At 46.5% G+C, this 11,401-nt stretch overlaps 1 protein-coding gene across 1 annotated transcript in view; it reads left to right on the forward strand.

Annotated features, from left to right (window-relative positions):
• UIMC1 (ubiquitin interaction motif containing 1) overlaps nucleotides 1–10,780 on the forward strand; it is a 177,273-nt gene extending 166,493 nt beyond the window's left edge. Inside the window, exon 14 of the mRNA XM_040406660.1 lies at nucleotides 10,470–10,780. Within this exon, the coding sequence (XP_040262594.1) occupies nucleotides 10,470–10,653 (184 nt within the window). The 3' untranslated portion in view covers nucleotides 10,654–10,780. The remainder of the gene's footprint in view (nucleotides 1–10,469) is intronic.
• Nucleotides 10,781–11,401: the final 621 nt, after the last annotated feature.

An 11,401-nucleotide genomic window follows, 5' to 3' on the forward strand; every position in this document is an offset into this window, starting at 1 on the left:
GTACGATTACAGTGATAGCAAATACATATATTTTTTTTACATTTTACAGCTTTTTTTTTAAAATAAAACCCCCTTTTTTTTTTTTTATAATTTTTTTTTTTGCATCGCCACTTCCCAAGACCCATAACTTTATTATTCTTTATATGGAGTTGTGTGAGTGCTTAATTTTTGGGGGACGACTTGTATTTTTCATTGGTATCATTTTGGAGTAAACGGCGCTTTTTGATCACTTGTTATTAAATTTTTTCGGTGGCAATTAAGAATAAATTAGCAATTCTGTCTTTTTTTTTTTTACGGCGTTCAGCGTGGGGGATAATTTACGTGATATTTATGTAGTCCGGGTCGTTCCGGACGCAGCAATACCAAACATATGGGAAAGATTTTTTTCATTTTACATTTTTTTTCTTTGAAAAGCGTATTTTCATTAGAAAAAAAAGCGTAAATTTTTAATGGGATTTTTTTTATTGAATACATTAGTTTATTTTTTTTTTTTTTTTACCACTTAATAGTCCCACAAGCTTTTTGATTGCTTTTAAAATACAATGCACTATCCCTATAGTGCATTGCATTTTAATGGCAATGCTATTCAGAAAATGACAAGCAGGCTGCGCCAGAGAGGTGCAGCCTGCTGGAAATTAATCAAGGCTGGTCTGGGGCCTACATCAGACCCCAGGCAGCCTTCACACACATCGGCACCCTGCGATCACATTTGTGGGGTGCTGATGGGAGACAGAAGGAATCCGCTCTCTCTGTCAGCACTTTACATGCGGCAGGCACCATTGCCTGCGGCATGTAAAGTGTTAAACAGCCCGGATCGGCTGCCCAGCCTAAGGCCCCTTATTAACCGCCGTAAAAAGCCGTATGGGTGGTCGCTAAGTGATCAAAGAGGTTATCCAAACCAAGAATACTTACCTGGTCCCTGGCGCCTGTATCCTTCTGGATCCCTCCACGGACGTCACTGCATCTCCCCATTGTGCAGATCACAATAGGGAGAGCAGGTCAGCGGCACAGCCTACGATTGGTTGAACCCTTCCATCAATGGATGTTGTAATCTGCACAACGAGGAGATGCAGCGACGGCCGTGGTGGAATCCAGAAGGACACAGGCATCAGGGACCAGGTAAGTATTCTCTGTATGAGGGGCCCAGGCATTGTGGGTGGATATTCCAGGTTTGCATAACCTCTGCACTACAAGCATCTACCACATTGTAAAATCTAAAAGCCGTCAGGGAGCGCTTTTTCTTATCACCTGCTCGCTGTAAAATGAACTGTCAGCCTGCAGGCTGTGAACTAACCCCTTCCTGCCTTGACTGTGGCAGGAAGGGGTTAATTCACGTAAAAAATAAGTAAATAAAATGTTTAAAATAACTAATAAATGTAAAAAAATTATATAAAAATAAATTTTTTATTGAAACACCTTTATTACAATCAGTCGTCATACAGTACATACATACTTTTGTACTGTGACGCAGCACACGCCACGAGTCAGCACTTAATAAATTACTTACAATCGTCTTTGCGAGCATGGCATTGTTATGTAACGCACAGGCTAACCTACACTATACATCGCAATGCATGCTACACTAGCATACCTATTCAATCACAAAACCTTCCAACAAACCATTTAGACCAGACCTGGGCAAACTACGGCCCGCGGGCCGTATACGGCCCGGCGGACCTTTTAATCCGGCCCCCGGGCGGAGCCAGAGGCGTGCCAAGCAACGATACCCCTCCTCCGCGAATGAAGAGGACTTCCGACTCGGCGTGCTGCGTGTGGCATGGCGCGGTGGCAGGGAGGCAGCGTCAGCGGCAGTACTGTCTAGGTAAGACACAGCAGGGGGGGGGGTGCCTCGTGCGAGCCGTACCCGGGACCCGGCCGGCCGCAATTATTCCCTTCTCTGTAACAGCGCAGCGCCCGCGGCTCTCATAGTATCGGCTGTGACTGTCTGACACTGACAGTCACAGAGCCGACAAGCATGAAGCTGCGGCCGCCTCCCCCTGTGCTGTGTGTAGTCAGTGTGACTAACACATGGCTGATCATCTCTGAGCATTACGTTTCTAAAGGCAAGTGGGGGGGGGGAGGGGTGTGTACTATTGTAAGGGGGGGGGGTGTTCTGTATATGATGGGGGCGCCGGGGGGGTGTTCTGTATATGATGGGGGGGCCGGGGGGGTGTTCTGTACACAAGGGGACAATGGCTGGATTCACAGGGGACAATGGCTGGATTCACAGGGGACAATGGCTGGATTCACATTGGACAATGGCTGGATTCACATTGGACAATGGCTGGATTCACAGGGGGACAATGGCTGGATTCACAGGGGACAATGGCTGGATTCACAGTGGGACAATGGCTGGATTCACAGTGGGACAATGGCTGGATTCACAGTGGGACAATGGCTGGATTCACAGGGGGACAATGGCTGGATTCACAGGGGGACAATGGCTGGATTCACAGGGGGACAATGGCTGGATTCACAGGGGGACAATGGCTGGATTCACAGGGGGACAATGGCTGGATTCACAGGGGGACAATGGCTGGATTCACAGGGGGACAATGGCTGGATTCACAGGGGGACAATGGCTGGATTCACAGGGGACAATGGCTGGATTCACAGGGGGACAATGGCTTTCACTAATATGAGTCACAAATAGTGAAAAATGTTCATTGTTTTGGGAAATTTTGTTTAATAAATTTAAATTTTTTTCTTGTAAGGCAACCTCACTTTTTCATTGTTTAACTATAACAAGTACTCGTACCAGTTGTCCAACAATGATATTTACTGCTTTTTATAAAGAAATACAATTGATTTTATGCAGTATTGAGTTTAGCCTTTTGGCCCGGCCCTCCAAAATATTTTCAGTTTCTCATGTGGCCCCATCGAAAAAATAATTGCCCACCCCTGATTTAGACAGTGATGAGGGAGGGGAGTAGGGAAGGAGGGGGTAGGGAGGGGGAATCACATGTCCTTAGCTTTATTGAGAAGACAAAAACAAACGGGGGGAGAGGGGGAAGGAGAGTGGTAGGGGTGGGCGATATGGCCAAAAATCTATAATGCGATATGATTTTAAGCATGTGCGATATGCTATATATATCGCAATATATTGTTTTCTATATTTGGGGGGGGGGGGGTGTTTAAACTTTTTTTTTTTTTTTTTACTTTTTATTTAATAACTATTAGCCTTCTTAAGGGCTAGAACCCTTGTCATATTCACCCTAATAGAGCTCTATTAGGGTGAATAGGACTTTACACTCTCCCTGCTGCCCTGTGCTTTGTGCACACAACAGCAGGGAGCTGACCATGGCAGCCAGCCTCTCATGTGCCCCCCAGCCACTCATGTGCCCCCCAGCCACTCATGTGCCCCCCAGCCTCTGATCCGCCCCCCAGCCTCTTATGTGCCCCCCAGCATCTCCCTCTTATCAGCCCCCTCTGGTAACTCAAACCCTCCCTCCCCAGTATTAATCATTGGTGGCAGTGGCCACAGGGTCCCCCTCCCCCCCCCCATCATTGGTGGCAGTGGGCAGTTCCGATCGGAGTCCCAGCAGTGTAATGCTGGGGCTCCGATCGGTTACCATGGCAGCCAGGACGCTACTGAAGTCCTGGCTGCCATGTTATGTTAGTGAGCAGCATTATACTCACGTGCTCCTTCTTCTCATAGGTCTGTGCGGTGCATTGCTAATGCTATAAGCATTAGCAATGCGCCGCACAGACAGAAGAAGGAGCGACCGGCGGCCACGGCGCATGTGAGTATAATGCTGCTCACTAACATACCATGGCAGCCAGGACTTCAGTAGCGTGACTCCGGGCTGCCATGGTAACCAATCGGAGCCCCAGCATTACACTGCTGGGACTCCGATCGGAACTGCCCACTGCCACCCATGCAGAGACTGAAGAAAATTCCCGGCACCCGACCTCTGACAGGACGCTGTGATCCGCGCGAATTAACCCCTCAACTGAGGGGTTAATTGCGGCGGATCGCAGCGTGCAGTCATAGGGGCCGGGATATGGCCGGCACATGAATGCTACGTTGGTATTCAGCGATTCATTGGTGGCGCAGTGGCCACAGTCCCTCCCCTCCTCCTCCTCCTACTCTGTTCTTATTGGTGGCCAGCGGCAGCCGCGCACAGTGGGGAGGGAGGGACTCCCTCCTTCTCCACTGTGCCAGCCCAGGAGAACATGGTGCGCGCCAAGAGCGCGATCATTCACTACCGCTCTGTGGTCATATCGCAGTCCGGCGATATAGGCGATAGGCACAAAATCCATATTGTGGCACAAATTTATATCGCATATCGCCTATATCGCCCACCCCTAGAGAGGGGTTTAGTCCTCTTCTTCTTCGTCGACGTCCAAGATGTTGTAATCCTGCAGCAGACTATGGATAAGTCTGCGGCAGTCCAGGACTGACTTGTTCTCCCTCCTGAAAATGAGCCGGTTCCTAGCAAACCAAATAGCGTCCTTAAAACAGTTCATAAGGTGCCAGGCCTCCTGGATGGCTCCAACAGTACGAGTCCCAGGAAATAGTCCATACAGCACCGAAGTGTATTGCAGGCTGTTCCTGGGCACAGAGTCTTTGAGTTCATGTTCCAGGGCATCCAACAGGCCCTGCGCAAAGCGGCACTCCCAAAACAGGTGGTACGATGTTTCCTCCACGAAGGGGCACCTGGGGCAGTACCGGGTTTTGCACAGGTTGCGGGCGTGCATGAATGACCGAATTGGCAGTCCTCCCTGTATGGCCATCCATGACAAGTCCTTATGCCCGTTGTTTAACCTGTCTGACGACACATTAGTCCAAACTGTCTCTGCGTTGTCGTCGTGGATCCCTGGAATTGACTCCACCACATCCTTTGCTCTGATGAGTTTGTGGATAGTTTTTGGCTTCCAAAAGTCGGGTTTGAGGCCCTCCAGCTAATGTTCCCTCACAAACCTGACGACGTCTCGTAGAACCAAGGAGCGTGCCAGTTGTAAGGGATGGAGCTGTCCCACTTGTCCCAGCCCAGACCCCTCCAGAGGGGCAGGAGGAAAAAGCGAGACACAGCCTTGCCCGCAGAGCCGTTGGCAGTTCTCAGAGTCCGACGAATGCTGTCACAAACAAAGGCGATCCGCAGTAAGGTGGGCAGGTCCGGTATGCCCTTTCCGCCCTTGCGTGGCTCTTTGTACATGATGGCTCGCTTCACTCTGTCCATCTTAGATCCCCAGATGAAGCGAAACACTGTCCTGGTGATTGCCCTGGAAACGGTAGCAAGAGGGGGACATGCCTGTGCGGTGTATTGGAGCACAGGCAAAACTTCATTTCGCAGGACGAGTGCTTTGCCTTCAATTGTGAGGTGTCTGAGGCTCCACAGTCCGATTCTTTGATTGACTTTGGCCAAGCGTTCTTCCCAAGACATGAGGGCTGCGCCTTCCTTCCCGAACCAGACTCCCAGAATTTTGATGAAGCCCGATTTGATGGTAAATGGGAAGGGGGCAGAAGAGGCCAGTTGCCAGTCTCCGAAGAGCATGGCTTCTGACTTGCCGCAGTTGACTTTGGCCCCTGAAGCTTGTCCGAACTCCTCGCAGGTCTGGACGAGTGCAGTCACCGAGCGCCGGTCAGCGCAGAAGACGGTCACGTCGTCCATGTACAGCGAGCACTTGACCTCGAAGTGTCCAGGTCCTGGTGCGGTGATCCCTCTGATCTCTCCATTCTGCCGGACAGACTCCGCGAAGGATTCTAGAACACAAACAAAAAGGAGAGGTGAAAGGGGGCATCCTTGTCTGACCCCGGAGCGCACTGAAAAGGGGTCAGTCTTCCAGCCGTTCACCAACACCGTGCTGCAAATGTCGAAATACATCAGGTCAACAAACGAACAGAACCTCCTGCCTAGACCCAGCTTGCGCAAAGCCCTGCCCATGAATTCATGAGACACTCGGTCAAAGGCCTTCTCCTGGTCAAGGCTGACCAGGGCCGCATGTACACGGCAGTCCTTGATATATTGTACCGTGTCTCTCATGAGAGCGAGGCTGTCTGCGATCCTGCGGCCAGGAATGCCGCAGGTCTGATCCGGGTGGACGATTCTGCCGATGACTACCTTCAGCCGGTTGGCTAGCACCTTTGCGAGGATCTTGTAGTGCACGTTCAGGAGAGAGATGGGACGCCAGTTTTTCAGGTCACATCTGAAAGGAGACCAGCTAAAGAAAACACAGTGGAGCCTCATTTAAGAGTCTCAACACAGCAATCCAAAGTGCAAAGCTCCCTGGGAAATAGTAATATGCAAAATAACTGTGGAGCCCCAGTTATAAGTCTTCAACACAGAGAAAGCCAGATATCCTTCAAAGGAAGGAAAACCAAGCAAAGGAGTGTCTCCATTACAGAGATCACCAGATCCACCATATTAAGTGGCCCCTATGTCAAGATCCCGCTCTTTTACAAGCTTTAAGGATGTAACGGGGAAGACCTAAGCCGGTTATCCATCCACAGACAGCTGTTTCGGGGTGTTGCCCCTCATCAGTGTGGAGTAGGATTCCCCGTCACATCCTTAAAGCTTGTAAAAGAGCGGGATCTTGACATAGGGGCCACTTAATATGGTGGATCTGGTGATCTCTGTAATGGAGACACTCCTTTGCTTGGTTTTCCTTCCTTTGAAGGATATCTGGCTTTCTCTGTGTTGAAGACCCATAACTGGGGCTCCACAGTTATTTTGCATATTACTATTTCCCAGGGAGCTTTGCACTTTGGATTGCTGTGTTGAGACTCTTAAATGAGGCTCCACTGTGTTTTCTTTAGCTGGTCTCCTTAAGATCAGCTATTGTTTTGTTTGAGTAGTCTCCAAGGCATTGCTCCTGGTTAGCCAGAATCCTACTCCACACTGATGAGGGGCAACACCCCGAAACAGCTGTCTGTGGATGGATAACCGGCTTAGGTCTTCCCAGTCACATCCTTAAAGCTTGTAAAAGAGCGGGATCTTGACATAGGGGCCACTTAATATGGTGGATCTGGTGATCTCTGTAATAAAGACACTCCTTTGCTTGGTTTTCCTTCCTTTGAAGGATATCTGTCTTTCTCTGTGTTGAAGACCCATAACTGGGGCTCCACAGTTATTTTTCATAAGACTATGCACACACCCATACAAACATCTATTATATTTATATATATATATTGATTCGTTTTAGCAATAGTATAGTGTAAGTTGTGTGTGTAAAATATACAAGCATACACACATTTTTTATTTTTAAAATGTAGATATTCATTTTATCTATAGTTTCTATAGCAGGTTTTTTTTTCTGCATAAAACATACAAACAAATGCATATTTTTTTCAATAAAAAAAAATTAAAATGTCCAAAATCCCAAGATGAATACCTTAGGGCAGGGGTGGCCAACCTGCGGCTCTTTGCCGCTTCAAGTGGGGCTCTTGCAGTGGAGATGGGAAGCTGCTGCGCAGCCTAATAGAGAACATGGCATGTGCCGCTCTCAGCGCCTACCATGTTCTCTTCACTAGCACAGTGGAGAAGAAGGGAGTCCCTCCCTCTCCACTGTGACACGGCTGCCGCTGCCACCAATGGGGAGATAGCAGGGAGGAGAAGGGGAGCTGCTGTGGCCACTGCACCACCAATGAATGTAATTAATAAGTATAGGAGACAGCAGGTGTCGGCGGCGGTATCACATACCTGGCACCCGTCCTCAATAACAGGGCATGCGATCCGCGGAGAGGCCGGGTATGTTATACCGCCGCCGGTACCCGCTGCCTCCTATACATGAATTAATGTGTTAATTACATTCATTGGTGGTGCGGTGCGCCCCCCCCCCCCTAGTATTATAAATTTTAACCATTGGTGGTGCAGTCCCCCCCCCCCAATTATTAGTATCATTGGTGGCAGTGGCCACAGGGTCCCCTCCGCCCTCTTCATTGGTAGCAGTTCCGATCGGAGCCCTGGCTGCCATTGTACGCTCCCTGCTGCTGTGTATACTATACACAGGGCAGCAGGGAGAGTGTGAAGTCCTATTCACCCTAATAGAGCTCTATTAGGGTGTATAGGACAAGGGTTCTAGCCCCTAAGGGGGCTAATAGTCGATATAAAAATAAATAAATAAAAAAAAAGTAAAAAAAAAAAGCCACAATTCTAAGGTCCCTTTCACACGAGCGGGTGCAATGCGTGACATGAACGCATAGCACCCGCACTGAATCCTGACCCATTCATTTCAATGGGTCTGTGTACATGAGCGTTGTTTTTCACGTATCAGTTCTGCGTTGCATGAAAATTGCAGCATGTTCTATATTCTGTGTTTTTCACGCAGCCCTGGCCCCATAGAAGTGAATGGGGCTGCGTGAAAAACGCATTGCATCCGCAAGCAAGTGCGGATGCGATGCGTTTTTCACTGATGGTTGCTAAGAGATGTTGTTTGTAAACATTCAGTTTTTTATCACGCGCGTGAAAAACGCATCAAAACGCATTGCACCCGCGTGGAAAAAACTGAACAACTAAACGCAACCGCAGACAAAACTGACTGAACTTGCTTGCAAAATAGTGCAAGTTTCACTGAACGCATCCGGCCCCAATCCGCAACGCCCGTGTGAAACCAGCCTAAAAGTTTAAATCTCTCCCTTTCACAATTTTACATATAAAATTTACAAAGAATAAAAAATAAACATATTACATATCGCCATGCCCGAATAAGTGTGAACTATTAAAATATAAAAAAAAATCACAACCGCGCGATGTATAGCTTGTGGCTCCTGGTAGTCATATGTTTTTTTTTTTTCTGGCTCTTTGTGTCCGTAAGGTTGGCCACCCCTGCCTTAGGGGAACAATATATAAAAATCACAAGTTGGCCATTTTCACTTAGGGGTGTACTCACTTTTGTTGCCAGCGGTTTAGACATTAATGGCTGTGTTACATTGTATCAAAGTGTCATGTCTTTTGTTTTGTCCCATGGAAAGATAGAATAAAGTATTTACAAAAATATGAGGGGTGTACTACTCACTTCTGTGAGATACTGTATTTGCAGTTAGATAGGCCCATTGCTAAAACTGAAAAATTGGCCTGTTAAGGAAGGGGGATAAACACTGTTGTGTATTGCTGTTTTATGTAGTGCAGGGACATTGTAAGATGTAAATATATACTGTATTCAGTCACTGGTGGATGTGCTCAGCCTTCCTTTACTAAGACTGTCATTTCTGGAGGAGGTAGTTTCAGTGATTTGCATAATGAAAAGGTGCAACCATGTTGAACTCTCAGAAAATCTGATCTAAGCCTGCTATGAGCAGGTGTAGATTTGCACCAAAAATGTGTTACTTCTTGAATTCAATGAATTCATTAAATGTTTCCTTGGAGACCACATTCATTATTTGGTCACCTTTCCAAGTTCCAGAGAAATGTACCAAATTTTAATATTAGTATTCTAATATTAATGGTTATATAGCTACATGGCAAATATTCTAGGAAATGTACTATGTATATGACAATACAGGTATGTGTCATCAAAAGCACAGTGCCTGGCGATGCTGTGCAAGATACAAAGACTTCGTTTAGCCATAGTCTTGCCATATACAAACAAGCCTGTTAGCTGAAGATAAGAAAAGCAGAGCGAGCACATTTATTCCGGGTCAGATGTATATGCAATCATTTAAAAGGGTTGTCTCACTTCATCAAATGGCATTTATCATGCTCCCACTGTTGCAAGCCCGACCACCGTCACTGGATTGCAGGGTGGTCGTAACCATGGATACGAGCAGTGTATAATTGGATAGAAAAATGAATCAAGCTAGGAAAGGAAGCAATATGGACAATAACAATACATTAGTAAGTGCCTTGTATTAACTTTCTCTACATGATAAATGCCATTTGCTGAAGTGAGACAACCCCTTTAAGGGTCTCATTGGGAACAAACTTTGCTCAAGCAATTGTCAGCCCATTTATACACTCCCACCAATCGGGTGACAGAAGAACAAACGCCTACATAACAATCATCTCACCCACATGCCCTTTCCATCGGCAGGTGTACAGTCTCTGCCAATTGACTTGTTTTATCATTGTTTAGCACTCTTTATTACCCAGCATCGGACCCTTAGAACCCCAACATGTCGCCCATTGACCATCCATTATGAAAAATAAATAAAATTTAAAACGCCCTTGTTTGAAAAAGTGCAGCTTACTTTCAGCAATAAAAATGGTATCCTGGACTCCATGTAGTCCGTGGACAAGTTTGGCAGACACCTTTTTAGATTTGGCTCTAACTTTACAATAAAACATACAGATGAAGTAGCTGGCATTTTGTATAGAAAAGCTTATTACTTTGCTCGATAGCAAGTGAATGAAAAATGTAGCGGACAGTGGCCTACTTTGTGGTTAGCCTTTGGTAATACTCTCACTGTTTCCTTTTTTGGGCTCGAGGGAATGAAGCCTCTTTAGAAAATGTGAAACAGACAATAGCCATATGCTTTTCATATATTATACACGTGTCCCAGTTATTCTTTTTATATTCACATTGTCCAGCCCTCCCAGAGAAGAACATGGCGCCCATTTTAGCTCTGAGCATCTGAACCTCAGCGACTCTCCGATCAGATCTTTTGTAGCCATCTCAGAAGCCACAGATTGCCTTGTTGACTTCAAGAAGCAGTTTAGCCGTCGGCCGAGCAGTAGAGGAGCCAGCCGCCGGGGGAAGAGACGTAGGATGTGACCAGCACTACATGTCAAGGTTCAGGACCAAATGTTGAAAGTCTGTACAGTCTGTAACCCGTATCTCTGTTTCTTTGTCTGTGGTTTGTACAGGTAAAGCACAATACGAACTCTGCACAAGAACGTTTCCACAAAAAGAGCTGATGTCTTCATTATTAAACTTACCTGTGTATTTTAGATTGTGCCTGCAGATGTAAATATATAATTTATGATTATATTTTATTTCCTTATGGTCCACAATGAAGGTTATATTTTTTGCTGGAAAGATACCACTTTACATATCAGTCTGGATGAAACAGAATAAAGAGTCTTCTTTTCTCCATTGCGTGTGTTTTACTTCTTGCATCAGTTTTATGTCGGTGGTAAGGTTGCTTATCTTTAATCCTTATGTATTGCTATTGCATTCTTTTCTGCTACTGGTGCAATTCTGCATGTGAGAATACACCTTCATCCTGCCATAATTATCCTTATGCTCACTCAATACACTTTGGATTCTTCCAGCAAGAGGATGAACCTTATCTCAAGGCTCTTCCTGTCTACTTATGTCTTTCACACCTTACCCTTGCCTTTACTGAACATCTGTGGGGTGAAGTGGGACTAGCTGTGCACAGAATTAACCTGCCACTCTCAAATCTGCAAAGCCTGTGTGCCACATCGCACAACAGATGCATCCACATCCTGAATCCATATGTCACAGTCTATGGGGTTGCACTTGGTATAATATGGTATAAAAATGTTTAATCATGTTC

The sequence above is a fragment of the Bufo bufo genome, chromosome 1 (assembly GCF_905171765.1).
Source record: "Bufo bufo chromosome 1, aBufBuf1.1, whole genome shotgun sequence".
NCBI lineage: Eukaryota > Metazoa > Chordata > Amphibia > Anura > Bufonidae > Bufo > Bufo bufo.